At 40.1% G+C, this 17,150-nt stretch overlaps 1 protein-coding gene across 4 annotated transcripts in view; it reads right to left on the bottom strand.

Annotated features, from left to right (window-relative positions):
• Positions 1-15,349, bottom strand: part of FAF1 (Fas associated factor 1) — a 461,294-nt gene extending 445,945 nt beyond the window's left edge. For 2 of the 4 annotated variants that reach the window (XM_025991862.2, XM_025991861.2), the window contains exon 1: positions 12,499-12,998. Coding sequence is in view for 2 of the 4 variants with exons in the window: in XM_025991861.2 (XP_025847646.2) it covers positions 12,499-12,543 (45 nt within the window). In the remaining 2 variants the exon portion in view is untranslated. Of the gene's footprint in view, positions 1-12,498; positions 12,999-15,304 lie in introns of those variants that run through there. The other 2 variants (XM_025991860.2, XM_072724023.1) reach the window with 2 other exon arrangements.
• Positions 15,350-17,150: the final 1,801 nt, after the last annotated feature.

Raw genomic sequence — 17,150 nt, 5'->3', positions numbered from 1 at the left:
AAAAAAAAAAGTCCAAGAAATCAAGGTAAAATGGAAAGGAAAAAACAGGTGGCTGGAACCTAACTCCACCCGCCATTAAGGTACACATAACCTGCAACATTTCTCTTTTCTTACAACTTGACATCCCATCCTTTCTACCTCACTTATTCTTCTATAACCACAAATAAGAATAAAGATAGGTCCAACAATACTGTTAATGTTCCCAAGCTGCTTCTTAAAATTTTCTCAAAATCACCTTAAGGCCAATGACTAATGATTTAATATGGTAAACAATTTTTATTTGAAATTTCTGCCTTAAAAAAGTTTGAAAGTGAAACCAAAATCAAGAGAAGTGTTGATGCAGAGCAATTCAGTAACAACATTCAAATTTCCCTAAGTTATTGACCTCAAGCCCTATATGTTGCCACATCACCTTACTGAGCCCTCTATAAAAGCTCAACAAGAAGGGAGGTGTTATGTACTTCTCTACAAATGGGTCATTTTAAAGTAATATTCAATTCAACAGAACAGCCCAATTTTTATTCTCTCATTAACAGATTTTATTATTCAAAATCATGTCAACAGTAGATGTTTAAAAATACACCTGATCCTTGAAAACCACACATTTTAAGTGTGTGTATCCATATACCAAATTTTTTTCAATACAGTACTGTATATGTATTTTCTATTTTCTTAATAAAATCTTCTCTAGCTTGCTTTATTGTAAAAAAACAATATATATATATATATATATATATATATATATATATATATATATATATATATAACATACAAAATATGTGTTAATTGACTATGTTACCAGTAAGGCTTCCAGTCAACAACAGGCCATTACCGATTAAATGTGAGGGAAGTCCAAATCATGTGTAGACTTTCAAACGTACAGATTGGTGCCCCAAATCCTTATATTATTCAAGGGTCAACTGTACATGTAAACCTACAATTCTACTCTTTGTAGCTGTTATTTGTACCATAACAGCTAATATTCATAATATTCTTCCAAAAATATATTCAATGAGCACCTTTTAAAAAAAAAAAGATTTTATTTATTTATTCATGAGAGATTCAGAGAAAGGCAGACACGAAGCAGGCTCCTCACAGGGCTCCCAATGAGGGACTCAATCCTGGACTCTTCACACCCTCAGCCAAAGGCAGATGCTCAACCATTGAGCCACCCAGGTGTCCCCACTGAGCACCTCTTATAGATATTGCAGGAAAGGATGGTTAAGACCCAGGCAGTTGTTCACTCAAGGAGCTGACATTAGGGGAAAGAAACATGTAAAGTGATTACTAACGAACTGGCATATGACTCAAAAGAAGAGGAGTGCCTGGATGGTGTAGTCAGTTGAGCATCTGATTCTTGGTTTTGGCTCAGGTCGTGATCTTAGGGTCCTGGGATGGAGCCCTGCACCAGGCTCTGTGCTCAGCATGGAGTCCACTTGAGATTCTCTTTCCCTCTCCCTCTGCCCCTCCCACTCATGGGTGCTCTCTCTCTCTAGAAATAAATAAATAATTTTAAAAATGTAAAAAAGACTCAAAGAAGAGAAACATACACAAGAAACATAAGACAAAATGATTAACCCTAAAAACTGGGCACATGGCACTGATCTTATAAGCAAAAGACAACTAATAGGTTTTAAAAGATAAATGGAAGTTTTCTAAAGGGCACAAAAAATAAGGGTATAAAGACACAGAGCCTGGGGTCACCTGGCTGGCTCAGGTGGGATAGCATGCAACTCTTGATCTCGGGGTTATGAGTTTGAGCCCCCCATTGGGCATAGGGCATATAATAAAATAATGGGCAGCCCCAGTGGCTTAGAGGTTTAGTGCCACCTTCAGCCCAGGGCGTGATCCTGGAGACCTGGGATCGAGTCCCATGTCGGGCTCTCTGCATGGAGCCTTCTTCTCCCTCTGCCTGTCTCTCTCCTCTCTCTCTCTCTCTCTCTGTGTCTCTAATAAATAAATTCTTTAAAAGTCTAAAAAAATAAAATAAAATAAAATAAAATAAAATAAAATAAAATAAAATAAAATAAAATAAAATAAAATAAAATACGCAACGTTCCTAAGTTATAAAAATGAAACAGATCACAAAATTTTTAAAAATCATAGAAATGGATTTAACTTCTAAAGTCATCTAGATCAGTTGTTCCCATTTGCAGATCTTGGATCAGCAGCAACATAATCCTGGAGTTCCAGAGCAATGCAAAGTTTCAGACCCCACCTATAGAATACATTCAATCAGAAACTTGGGATAAAAAAAAAACAAACAAACTTGGGGTGGGGTCCAGCAATCTATGGTTTAACAAGCCTTCCAGGTTATTAACAGATTAAAGTTTGAGGGTCAGCTTACGTGGTTAAGTGTCTGCCTTCGGCTCAGGTCATGATCCTGGGGTCCTGGGATCAAGCCCTGCATCGGGCTCCCTGCTCAGTGGGGAACCTGACTCCCCCTTTCCCACTCTCACTGCTTATGCTCTCTCTCTCTCTCTCTCTCTGTCTAATAAATAAAATCTTTCAAAAACAAACAAATTAAAGCTTGAGAACCAGTAACTCAGATCAGGGTTTTTCAGCACTACTGGACATCTTACGATGGATAATTCTTCATTGTGAAGGGATGTCTTGTGCAGAATGTTTAGCAGCATTCCTGGCATCTACCCACTAAATGCCAGTAGCACTCTCCCAGTTGTGACAGCCAAAAATGTCTCTAGACATTGCCTAATGTCCCCTGGGGAACAGATACTACCTACAGTTGACCACCACTAATCTAGACCAAGAATCAGCAAGCTTTCCTGTAAGGGGCAGGTTAATATTTTAGGCTTTGCAGGCCATGCAATCAACTAACTACTCAACTTTGCTATTGAGGGCAAAAGTGGCCAGAGACAACATGTAAATAAGTATGCACGACTGTCTTCTAATAAGACTTCACTGACAAAACCAGGTGGTAATTTGGCCCTCAGGATATAGTTTGCTAATTCCTGATCCAGATGTATTACCTAAATTATAACTGAATGTCCTCAACCCCCTACTGCTGCCATGTGATTGTCCAGATTCTATATGAATACCTGATCTAGTCCTGCCCTGTTTTCAGGTATATATGACTCTAGACAAATCTCCATTTCAGACTAAATAACTCAAACCAGAAAGGATAAAAGACTTGCTCGGAGAACCAGAACCAAACCAAAACAAAAAAAAAAAGCAAAAAACTAGAGCTCTAGTCTGCCTAAGGGAAATATTTTAACAACTGCCTCCTATGGAGGTGTACAACCATGTAACATTACTTGTGAAGCATTCAAATGCTCTAGCACTTTGTAATTACTGAAACCTGGAAAGAAAAGTATTTGTTTGGTGGGGGGTGGGGGGGTGTTTCTGAAATAACTTTATGGTAAAGGCCCAGACAGGAAGTATTTTAGGCCTGTGCAACATAAAGTCTCTGTCTCAACTACTCATCTCTGTCAGTGTAGCAAAAAAGCCGCCACAGACAATAGATAAATGAAAATGAATAGCTATCACTATATTCCCATAAATCCTCATGTATAAAAACAGGTAGCCAGCTTACAGACTATAGTTTCCTGACCCCTTATCTACAGAGTCTATAAACCTAGTCTGGCAAACAACAGGCATCAACCCAACCACGCTCTTCATTCCCTGGCTTCTGACCATCTGTAAACTTAGAAGCACAGCACTAGACTGGAATGAATGCTAGTCTAGAAACAAAGTGCCAGGCCCACTCTCCCTTCTGGCATGTCTGCTATATGCCAGGTACTGTTAATTCATTTTGTATATAAATTTTATCATTTGGGGAAATTTCTGAATGGTGAGTCTTGTTTTCCTCTAGAAATACAAGCCATCTGACACATTAAGCTAGAAAATAAACACTCATATATGTACCTAGATATAATCTTTGTTTCAAACCAACCCAGAAACTTGGACAAGTCACTTCCTTTTTCTGGTCTCAACTTCCACAAAAGGAAAACTGAGAAGCTGGAAACAGATGATTTCTGAAGTCCCCTGCAGAACAAGTATACATTAAAATTATCAAAAATGAGAATAACTAGGGCTCAGTTGGTTAAGCATCTGGTCATGATCCCAGGGACCTGCCTCTCTCTGCCACTTCCTCTGTCACTCCCCCTACTTGTGCTCTCTCACTCTGACATACATACATACATACATACATACATACATAAATATTTTAATAAAATGAAAATAACTAAAGTTTATTGAACTGTATCTCAGACAACTGTTCTATGTTTTTTTAAGATTTTATTTGTTCATGAGAGAGACAGAGAGAGAGAGAGAGAGAGAGGCAGAGACACAGGCAGAGGGAGAAGCAGGCCCCATGCAGGGAGCCCGACGTGGGACTTTATCCCGGGTCTCCAGGATCACACCCTGGGCCGAAGGCAGCACTAAACCACTGAGCCACCCAGGCTGCCCTCAGACAACTGTTCTAATCACTTTATACGCATTAACTCATTTTTCATATCAGGAAACTGAGGCAGAGGTATGAAATGAGTAGTCAAAGATCACAAGATGTGTGAGTGGCAGTGCTGTGGTTTAAATCCAAGCAATCTGACCTAAAAGTCCATGCTCTCAATCACTCCATACTAAACTTTATTCTACATACCAAAACCTTATTTTCCCAATGACTAACAATCCAAACAGTACACAAAATGCCTCATCCCTCTAATGAAAGTGGAGAAAGGAAAGAAAGGACAAAGACAAGACTATTTTCTGCCACAGTACTCAATCTCTGACTTAAGATAACCTCCCAGGAAATAAATACGATGTTCCATGGATATTTAGTTTGGTCCCTAAGCCATGACACACCAAAAAGGACACCTAGCCATGTGGATCAATATCATTTCTACTTGTACAGCCTGGCATCTTTTGTAGAAGATACCTCTTCATGTCAAACTAAAAAAGAAAAAGATTCACAACTTCAATTAGAAGGAAGAAATGTGGGTAGCCCAGGTGGCTCAGTGGTTTGGCACCGCCTTTGGCCCAGGGCGTGATTCTGGAGACCAGGGATTGAGTCCCGCGTCAGGCTCCCTGCGTGGAACCTGCTTCTACCTCTGCCTCTGTGTCTCTTAAGAGTAAATAAATAAAATCTTAAAAAAAAAAAAAGGAAGAAATGTTATGAAGGAGCAGAAACTACTTTCAAGTGACTTACTGGTAGTGTCATGGAAGAGTCCATGCTTCCAAGAGAAGGTGATAGGCAAAAGAAAACTTAAAAGTCCCATACTGATAATCCAATATATGAAAATGCATAAAGCAATTTAGGCAGTAAAGGTATTATTAGCTTGAAAGACCAGAAGAAGAAAACAAAGGCACAACTGTGTCATCCAGGAAACATAACTGAAAGTAACATCAAAATCAAAGCCAAATTAGAGGAGACTCACTCTGTGACCACTAGAACTAGGTTGAGAAAAAATATTATTTTAGGAAGGCAGATAAGGTTTTGTTGCTTAAAATGTGTGTGTGTGTGTGTGTGTGTGTATATATATATATATATTACTACCTGTGAAAGTTGTGCCTTTTTTCCCTTGATTTGAGTAAAGCTATTATATTTCTATATTATACAATAACTGCAATAACAGAGAAATGTAAATAGAAAAAGATATGACACCAACATGTGAGCTAACCTAAACAGCTATAGCACCCTTTTTTGTTCCCAAAGAAAAAATGTATTATAAAAATGTATCGGGGCAGCCCAGGTGGCTCAGCAGTTTAGCACCACCTTTGGCCCAGGGCGTGATCCTGGAGACCTGGGATGGAGTCCCACGTCAGGCTCCCTGCATGGAGCCTGCTTCTCCCTCTGCCTGTGTCTCTGCCTCTCTCTCTCTCTCTCTCTCTCTCTCTGTCTCTGTCTCATGAATGAATGAATAAAATCTTTAAAATTTAAAAAAAAATGTATCTTAAAGGAAAAAGAAATTAGCATTCATTGATTACAAGGTTAAGGGGGAAAAAAAGGTTAAGGGCAATATTCACTTTCTGTTCATATGTATCCAAAATAACTACTATAACTGAAATCATTTGATAGCAGCTACAACTCCATTTGGATAGCTATTTTCACATCTTAAGCAAACCAAATATACCTTAAAAGTTTGTTTCATCAAATGACTTTTGCTCTACACCTCAACCTTAAAAAAAAAAAAAGGGGGGGCAAAGAATTCTACAATTACAAAAAGGACAAGATTTGGAACGCTCACCTGAATGCATCTCTTTGTTATAAAAAAGACATTAAGGACGAAAAAAACAAAAGAAAGAAAGAAACTGTCCTGATTCATCAATGCCTGCCTGTTTTTTAAACTCAGGAAATTCCTTTACACCCCCTCCTGGCTCTGACCAGCCAGAACTGTAGGTGTACTACTCTATTCATTCCTTTACCAGTAACATACGATGCTAACACTATTTACATTTAAAACTGATTTTTTTTTTTAAGATTTTATTTATCTACTCATGAGAGACACAGAGATAGAGAGAGGCAGAGGGAGAAGTGGGCTCCATGTAGAGAGTCCAATGTGGGGCTTGATCCCAGCACTCCAGCATCACGTCCTGAGCCGAAGGCAGGCACTAAACTGCTGAGCCACCCAGGCGTCCCTAAAACTGATTTTTGTTAAACTATTCCAAATTATAAACTCATGTGCCCAGAGGTGAATTTACAAATAATTCATTAAACATGATGCTGTCAAGGGCACCTGGGTGGCTCAGCGGTTGAGCGTCTGCCTTCAGTTCAGGGCATGATCCTGTGGTGGCGGGATGGAGTCCTCCATCAGGCTTCCTGCCTGCTTCTCCCTCTGCTTCTGTCTCTACCTCTCTCTCTCTCTCTCTCTCTCTCTCTCTCTGTGTGTGTGTTTGTGTGTGTGTCTTTCATTAATAAAGAAGTAAATAAATAAACCGTTAATTTTTTTTTTAAATAAACATGATGCTGTCATTCTCTTCATTCAAACTTTTGGTGGTGAGCCACTATGGGTAACAGTATGGCTGGAAGTTCCACAAAGAATACCATATGATTGGGACGCCTGGGTGGCTCAGCAGTTGGATGTCTACCTTTGACTCAGGGTATGATCCCAGGGTCCGGGACCGAGTCCCACATCAGGTTCCCTGTGAGGAGCCTGTTTCTCCCTCTGCCTATGTCTCTGCCTCCCTCTGTGTGTCTCTCATGAATAAATAAATAAAATTTTAAAAAGAAAAAAAAAACCTATATGATCCAGTAAATCAACTTCTGGATATATACCTAAAAGAATTAAAAGCAGGGATTCAAATAATTGTACATCCATGTTCATAACGGCATTAATGACTCATAATATTCAAAACACGGAAAAAATTGTCCATTGACAGATGAATGGGTACACAAAATGTGGTTCAGCAGTCCCCCATTATCTGGAAGTTATGTCCCAAGACCACCAAGAGATGCATGAAACCAAGGACAGTACCAAACCCTATGTACACTACGCTTTTTCCTATGCATACGTATCTATAATAAAGTTTAATTTATAAATCCATTATTGTGAGATTAACAGTAACTATGATAAAATAGAGTAATTTTAACAATACTATATACTGCAATAAAAGTTATATAAATGTGGTCTCTCAAAACTTTTATTGTACTCACCCTTCTTTGGTGATGTGAGATGATAAAATGCCTACATGTTGAGAAAGTGAGATGAATGACCCAGGCATTGTGATGAAGTATTAGGCTACTACTGACCTTCTGATTATACATCAGGAAGATAGATCATCTACCTCTGGACCAGAGTTGACCAAGGGTAACTGAAACCATGGAAAGCAAAATCATACATATTGGGGGCTACTGTATACATATACTGTATATCAGCCTTTTAAAATGAAACGGAATTCTGACACATACTACAACATGGATAACTGTTGGGAGACATCATGCTAAGTAAAACAAACCAGTCACAAAAGGATAAATACTGCCCGATTACCCTTAAATGAGGTACCTAGAATATTCACATTCATAGAAAACAATTTGGTGGTTGCCAGGTGTTGGAGAGCAGGGGAAAATGGGAAGTTATTGTTTAATGGTTAAAGTTTCAGTTTTGCAAGATAAAAAGTGTTCTGGAGATAGAGTGGTGATGATTGCACAACAATGTGGATATACTTGATACCACTGAACTGGACACTTAAAAATGGCAAAAAAAAAAAAAAAAAAAAAAGTTAAGATGGCAAATTTTATGCTATGAGTATTTCACCACAATTTTTTTAAAAATTTAATTGGGGGTGCCCAGGTGGCTCGGTCAGTTTAAGTATCTGCCTTCAGCTCAAGTTGTGATCCTGGGATCCTGGGACCCAGCCCCACCTCAGGCTCCCTGCTCAGCAGGGGTGTCTGCTTCTCCCTCTCCATCTACCTGCTTGTGTGCTCACTCTCTCTCTCTCAATTCATTCTCTCTCAAATAAATAAAATCTTTTTAAAAATTTTTAATTAAAAGCTGTTATTATTTGAGGGAGAAATCTTTAAGAGGACAATTTGGGGTTTTTTTGTTTGTTTGTCTGTTTAACGATTTTATATATTTATTCATGAGAGACACACAGAGAGAAGAAGAGACACAGACAGAGGGAGAAGCAAGCTCCCCGTGTGGAGCCTGATGCGGGACTCGATCCTAGGACTCCTGGATCATGACCTGAGCCAAGGGCACAATGCTCAACCACTGAGCCACCAGGTGCCCTAAGAGGACAATCTATAATACATTTGCTTTGTAATGAGTTCACTGATGTATAAAATCCCAAACCTGTCTTATTAAGTCATGGATGGAGGTGTAATTTTCCATCCATTACTTATACAGTTATAAGAAACCAGGTAATTTTTTTTTAAGATTTTATTTATTTACTCATGAAAGACATAGAGAGAGAGCAGAGGCATAGGCAGAGGGAGAAGCAGGCTCCACGCCGGGAGCCCAACTTGGGACTCAATATCAGACCTCCAGGATCACGCCCAGGGCTGAAGGTGGCACTAAACCACTGAACCACAGGGGCTGTCCTTTAAATTACAATTGTTAACTACTCCTTCACTGATCAGTTTCAACAGAAGTCCTTTCTTCATTGAGTTGAAATACAAAAATCTTTCTCAAAAGTTTTTCTGGGGCTCCTGGATCACTCAGTTGGTTGAGTATGGGGCTTTTGATTCCTGCTCAGGTCATGGTAACAGGGTGGTGAGATCAAGCCCCAGCTCCAGCTCAGCTCCGTGTTCAGTGAGGAATCTGCTTCTCTCTCTCTCTCCCCCTGCCTCTCCCCTCCCCACATGCATTCGCACTCACACTCTCTCTCTTAAATAAATCTTAAAAAAAAAAAAAAAAAAAGTTTGTCCGTATTTAGGGACTGTATTTATAAGAACCTATTATCTAGCAACAATCAAAATCTGAAACTTATTTTTAAAATCTGATATTTAGGGATCCCTGGGTGGCGCAGCGGTTTGGCGCCTGCCTTTGGCCCAGGGCGCGATCCTGGAGACCCGGGATCGAATCCCACGTCAGGCTCCCGGTGCATGGAGCCTGCTCTCCCTCTGCCTGTGTCTCTGCCTCTCTCTCTCTCTCTGTGACTATCATAAATAAATTAAAAAAAATAAAAATAAAAATAAAAAATCTTTAAAAAAAATAAATAAATAAAATCTGATATTTAAAAATAATGTCCCTTTCTCAATAAAGGAACGAAAGAGGGACAGCCAACAAGCAGACACTGAACTATAGAGAATGGACTGATGACTGTCAGGGGGAAGTAGGTGAGAGGATGGGTTAAATGGGTGATGCGGATTTAGGAGTACACTTGTGATGAGCACCAGGTATTGCATGAAGTATTGAATCACTACATTATACACCTGAAACTAATATGATACTGTATGTTAACTAATTGGAATTTAAATAACTTTTTAAAAAATCATATCCCTTTCAAAAAAGGTGGCACTGAATTCTCGAAATTATTATTAATTTCACAGTCATGTGTTCACTTTTGGAGAGAAACTGATTTGCACAGTTACAGAAGAAAGCAGTATCATCCAAGTATCCACAATATAAAACTTGAACTGTAGGGATCCCTGGGTGGCTCAGCAGTTTAGCCTACTTTTGGCCCAGGGCCCAATCCTGGAGTCCCGGGATCGAGTCCCACATCGGGCTCCCGGCATGGAGCCTGCTTCTCCCACCTCCTGTGTCTCTGCCTCTCTCTCTCTCTCTCTCTCTCTCTCTGCCTATCATAAATAAATAAATAAATAAATAAATAAATAAATAAATAAATATTGAAAAAAACTTGAACTGCAATCTTTAAAATTATCTAGTTTCTGATAACTGGATAAATACTAATTCTTAAAAAATTAATCCTACAAAAAGTTTACATAATCTTAAAAGTAGGAAGAATAATTGATTCTAAAATAAGTCCACTAAGCAAACTGATCTGGAATCATCATTTGAGAGGAACACAAGGTTCCTAAAAACACAAAAGGCTAATGCACTTAATATGTGCATAGTTTAGGGACGCCTGGGTGGCTCAGCGGCTGAGGGTCTACCAAAGGTAGCTTTGGCCCAGGGCGTGATCCTGGAGTCCCGGGATCAAGTCCCACATCAGGTTTTCTACATGGAGCCTGCTTCTCCCTCTGCCTATGTCTCTGACTCTCTGATTCTCTCATGAATAAATAAATAAAATATTTTATATATATACATATATATGTGCATAGTTTGTAAATAACTTTCTATTAGTGTTCTTACCTATTTGACAATATGAAATAAACTTTCACCATTTGGCAAACATTGAGAATGCCATAGCTTTTCCTTGTTTTGTAAACAACTGTTCACATCAGTGCCATTGGTGTGAACAGAAAAACAGAATGTATTAATGTGATCAAAATAATATCCCAAATGCTTGTCAGAAAATCTTACTTTGTCTCTGAGTACAAGAATCCTAAATTTCCTGTCCTTGGCCAATATAGAAGTTCACAGTAAGCATATTATCACAAATAATAAGAAAACAAGTAGCTACAACTTGTTACAGGACATTAAAAAAACTGGTGAAATCAAAATAAAGTTATAATTACCTTAAAGCTTTTAGTGAGATAAACTACACTTATTGTTGTCTAAAGCCCTTTCTATAAAGCAATTTTGTAACAGGATAAAATACTCCTAGAAAGATAGTGCTTTTTTCATACGACCACATTCCATATTAGCTAAAAGACTAGAGACTGAAAAAAAGGAAAAAGGGAATAAAAGACTTAAGCAAAATAAAATCTCAGAGCAATCTTAGAAAACGCCAAAATCTTGTGGTCAACTTTTATCTTCAGAACACCTCTGTCTGAGTTTGGAAGTTATGGTATAATCAAACGCAGATATAACAATATTCCCAACACATCAGATATCACTCCTGAGTAAAATAAAGAGAAAACTCCAGAAATGACCACCATAATAGTAAGTCACAAAATAAGGAAAATAAGAGAAAGAAGAAGAGCAGCCCAACAAAATCTCAATAAGAAAAACTATCCCGTAAAAAAAAAAAAAAAAAAGAAAAAAGAAAAAGAAAAACTATCCCGTACTATGCTAGTGTTAGACCATGTGCAGTAATGACCGTGTTAGAGAAAAGTCTGCCTATACATAACAGTAGCTTCTAAGTTAACGCCAAAATGAATGGTTAAAAATATCTCACTACATTTTCCTCATCAAACATCAGAAGGCAAAGATGGAGTTCATGGGATATTAGTTCTAACTTCAAGTCTTTCATGACGGGGTCCACCTCCATCTTCAACGAGCCTTCTTAAGATGCTCATATATTAGTGTAACTACATTTGGGCTAAATAAAAGAATAACCTTGGCTTATCCTTCAAATTATTCCTGCGGTTGGGACACCAACCAAGCAATTCACATCTGTAGGGAAAGGGAATCCGCAAATATGTAATTTATTAAGCTATGAATTCACCGCAAGGATACTTTGGTACATACAGCGTATTGGCCTCCTCTTTATCTTCATATCCTCCAAAGATTCCAATAGGCAAAGTCTACAATGTTCACTCCTCCTTGAAAAAGCCCCTACCTCCACCACCGCCTCCCCCTCGTTCCTTTTTACTCACCTCTTAATACAATACGCCACACCCACAACACACTCTCCGCACAGCGCTCTCCTCAGGGAGCAACCCAAAACTCCGACCCCCAGAACCCCACACTTACAAGCCTCACACTTAACACCCCCAAATTCCACCTCTTCTTCACATAATACAGGGAACACTACACAGCCCACACACATACAGCAAACCAAGTATCCTAACGCCCCCTGGTCCTGCAAATCCGTTCATGACACACTGTACACACACCCCACCCAGCAGATGAGCCGCACGCTCCCGATGGCTACACACACACACACACACACACACACACACACACGCCACGTACCGAATAAAAACGCCCAAACCACACACCACCGCCACGCTCTGACAACCCCTGAGGAGAGACTACCCTTCTGGCACCGGGAGCCCACGAGGCTGGAGGTGGGAGAGGAACAGGCCGTGTACTTCACCTGAAAATCCGCCAGGATCATCTCCCGGTCCATGTTGGACGCCATGGCGGCCGCCGAGTTCCGCGGCTCCGGGAGCGAAGCGCGCACCTGGGAGGGAAACGGCGCCTCCTGCGGCCGTCGCCGCCGCCGCCGCCGCCGCCGGGCGCCGAGGGGCTGGCGGGCGAGCCGGCGGGAGGGCCGCCGGGCCGGCGGGCGGGGCAGCGCGGGAGGCTAGGCGCTCATGCACTCGGTAACCTTCAGGCGCCCGGGCCGCCCGCCTGCGCCCCGCGGAGCCCGCGCCGCAGCCGCCCTGTCAGGGAGCTTGGTCGGGATGGGGGTCCGGTCTTCCCGTCGCCGGCCAGGATGAGGGCAGGTTACGACAGCGCGCACCCGGCTCCCCTCAGCTGCGGCGAGACCGGCGGGGGCGGGGAAACCAGGCGAACGAGCAGGCGGGCGAACCCCTCGGCCGCCTCCGCCTCCTCCGCTTCCTCCCTGGCCGCCGCCTCCGCCCCTGGTTGGCCGGCGCCGAGGCTGTCGCACATTTTGCCTGTCATCGAGGTCGCAAAGCGCCGCTTTGCGGCTGCCACGTGACTGCCTTCCTGTCAAGCGCCGGGCGCGCGACTGCCTGGGGGATCTGCGCGCCGCTGGCGGGAGGCCGACCAACAACTGCGGGAGCTTCAAGTCCCGCAACAGGTTATTCCGGTTTGGAATTAAGCAAAAGCCGCCTCGTGGCCGGGGCGGGGATCGGCCTCTGAGCCTTCCGCGGTTACGTACACATCGAGCCCCACAAACGACCCGTTTTACAGACAGCGTCTCATAAATGAACATTTTCTCCAAAATACAACTTCGTAGACAGGCTTTTAGACTCAACCCCACGACCCAAACCTGCTTACACACTGTCACGCCCCGGCCCAAGCCCCCTGACGCGCGCGCCCCCAGACTCGGTAACGCAGAGGTAACCAGCCTCCCAAGATGGACGCGGGGGGGCGTGGAGGCTGCGAAAAGTGAGACTGTCGACCCCAAGAAGAAGATGAGCACTTTTTTTTTTGTTAGTTATAAGACTTTTCTATTCCTGCAGCATAACAATCATTTTTTAGACCTAAGGCAGCATCTTGCAAATGGGGAAAACTTGAATCCAGCTTTGAATATAACCAATTGAAAATACTTCTGTAAGCGAAGAAATTATATTAAGATGCCAATTACTAAAAGTTTCAATTTATGGTCAGAGGTTGACAGGCCTTGAGACAAGAAGAGTCAAAGACAAAAAATAAAAATAAAAAAAATAGTCAAAGACTGTAATGAAGCATGACAGTTTGTAACAGTCATCCTCACTGGAGGAAAAGTGGCAGTGGATATATTTAACTTTGGGGAAGACACCATCTCTGGACTGTAACAGAGTTTTGATGTGCTTTGGGAGGTGCATTAACCCCTGGAAGTGTGAAGTAAGATTGTGATTTTGTACTGTAAAGTAGATGCTAGTAAATCGCCATATACAATAAGGCCTAGATCATTGTGTTCCCTGAAGACAAGAGCGCTATGATGTTCTAAAGATCCAGGTTCATCCTGTGTTTTCTTAAATGAAAATAGACTGGCCTACAACTCTCACTCAATAATCTGTATTTAGACCAGAATTAGCTAGATAAGGAATAGAACCCTCCATAATCACATGAATCGAAATGTCTATTTTAATTGCCATCTCATGGGAAGTGATTCCAAAATAGAGCACAAATGTGAATCACGAGGTAAAACACATTTTACCAGCAATTTAAGGTGTGGTGATTCAGTTTCCCCATTCATATATGTCATTCTCAGCACAAGCTGGGTGAATGATAGTCTCTAGTTACATGGCCAGGATTAATGCAGCCCTGAAAAGTTGAGGGTCTTCTCTGTGATTATGTGTGTGTGCCACAGAACCAGTTCAAATGGAATACTGGTCCCTTTCTCCCTCCCTCCTCACCATCTGGAAATTAAGACAATGTGATAATGTAGAAAGATGGAAAGAATACACATTCAGGTACACAGGTCCCAGTACTGCTTTTCCAACTAATTAGCTGGGGGAACTTGCATGGGTCAGGTAGTATCTCTGATTTCATCTTCTGACATGGCTGTTTCAGGTGATGAGAAAATAATTATGAAATGCTTGGAAAATAAAATATTTTTACAAAATGAACATAGAAATTTCATAGCATTACAAGGCTTCAGTTCTAATTCTGCCCCTGAGTCTCATTTTCTTTATCTCCAAGATGGGGCTTATAAAACTCATCTCATAGAGTAATGTGAACATCATGATTAAAATACTTGTGAAAACTCTTCGGAAACCTTAAAGCTCTCCAAAAATATTAGTTGCTACTACTCTGTGTACCAATTCCTAAAGGCTTTTCTCAAGGCCACTGCTTTCATAAAACAAGCAAAGGATTCTTCTCCCTTCTAATCACTGCTTTTACTGTCTTTACAACACAGTTTAATGTTCCGGGGAATTCTGTAAGGTTTTTTTCCCTAATAGTTTCATCTAGTCATGTTTTAATCTCTTCCCAAGGGTTAAAAACTCCTTGAGATTATAAGCCACTTCATTCAGTGTGTTTTTATATTCACTATGGTTCATATATAGCAAAGTATTAGGTATATAATAACAACCAATACTTTTGAATTTATTAATTTTTGGATGTCTAGTAGATACAGGTATTTTACTCATCTTATTTCATTCTTACAACTATTGTAGAGAATAAAAAACTGCTCTGAGAAGTTAAGAATTTGCCCAAAGTCATGCTACAAAGTGGACAGACCTAGTATTTAAGGCTAGGTCAAAACTAGTGCTCTTTCTACTTACCCTGTTGCATTTCTGCAATTCACCCTCCATGTTGCAAAGTTTGTACATTTACTGAAGAGACTGATTCTTCCCCATGACCTAACTATCCATGGTTGGGTACCCAACATCCAGAGTGATTGTCCACTGCGGAGAACAAACTGAAAGAAAAATAAATATTGAATTTAAAAAGTTCAGTTTTCATTTCCCCAGAATTCTCTTCTTACAAACAACTTCAGTGTTACAAACTGAGAGAATAAAAATGTATAGATTCTCTGTACATAGGCATGAGCAAAGGAAAATAATTTAAATAAATTCCTGCATTAACTCACAGAGCAGCCTAATTCAAAGATAGGTTTTTTCCTAGAATCTCCATGTTCTTTGACCTTACCATTACTGTTTGGAAAAGAACTTTTTCATCTTTCTCTCAAATATATGTGATAAAGTTATTTTGCTGAATTTTCATTTGACTAATTTTAGATTTATATTTATTTACCTTTTATCCAGTTTCCTCTAATGTTACCATCTTACATAACAATGGTACAGCTATCAAAACTAAAATTAACATTGGTTTTATACTATTAATCAAATTCTAGAGACTCTATTTGCATTTTTAAATTTTATTAATTTTAGAGAGGGGGGAGGGGGGAACCAGGCAAAGGGAGAAGAGAACCTCAAGCAGACTCCACATTGAGCATGGAGACCAACAACGGGCACCATTCCAGAACCCTGAGGTCATGACCTGAGCCAAAACCAAGAGTCAGATGTTTAACGGACTGCACCATCCAGGCACCCTGACTCTAATTACATTTTTACATCAATGTCTTTTTTCTGTTTCAGGGTCCAATCCAGAATACCTCATTATGTATAGTCATCATGTTTGCTTAGCCTCTTCTAATCTGTGACAGTTCCTTGATCTTCACTTTTGAAGAGTAGTGGTCAGGAACTTTATAGAACATCCCTCAATTTGGGTTGGTCTAAAATTTTGTCAGAATTATCCTGTTTATGGATTTGGGAGGAATCATACCACAGAAGTGATGTGCCCTCATCACATATTACCAGGGCACATGATATCAACATAACTTATGGTAGTATCAACCTTAATCCTTTGGTTAAGTTAATCAAGCTTTTTATTTATTTTTTATTTTTAAAGCTTTTTAACAATATTACTCACTTCTAATATAATTCATGAGAAGAGTAATGCTACTACACTTGAATAATCAAAAATATATTTCATGTAATGATTTAATTTCTTTAGGAGTCTAGTGTCTGATCATGGACTCTTAACTAATGGGAAAGGCATAAGATTTGGGGCCCCAAGATCTGAGTCCAAATCCTAAATCCAATACTTATTGGCTTTAAGACACAATCTCTACAAGCCTCAATTACTTCACCTAAAAAATGGGGATAATTACCACATTTAGCTCAGGGTTGTTGTGAGATTAAATAATGTGTGCTTCATGTGTTAAAACCATGAAACAATATACAAATATCTATTGTTTCTATTATGTTTAAGCTTTTGAGTTGCTTACTGAGCATTTATTTATTTAATTACAAAATGACTTACATAAAAAAGCCTACTGAAACTCAGAAATAAAATGCCAGAGTCACAATTATGAAATGATAGGAAGGTCCTTGAGGGTAGTAGTCTGTTTTCCACCTCTGTGGGATCTATAAACACAACAAAAAGGAAGACTTTTATACTAGCAAGGAAATTATAGATACCACATATACATTTCCATAAGTTAATCATTCAGAAACTGCGTAAGTGAGTCAATGAAGAAAAGCACAAAATAACCTGATAAATTACATTTCTATAAGCACTTTAAAATGAGTATGAACTGCTGGGGAGAAATTTTCTATGGCCATA

Source organism: Vulpes vulpes, chromosome 10, assembly GCF_048418805.1.
Source record: "Vulpes vulpes isolate BD-2025 chromosome 10, VulVul3, whole genome shotgun sequence".
NCBI lineage: Eukaryota > Metazoa > Chordata > Mammalia > Carnivora > Canidae > Vulpes > Vulpes vulpes.
This window is presented reverse-complemented; position numbering and strand designations above follow the sequence as displayed.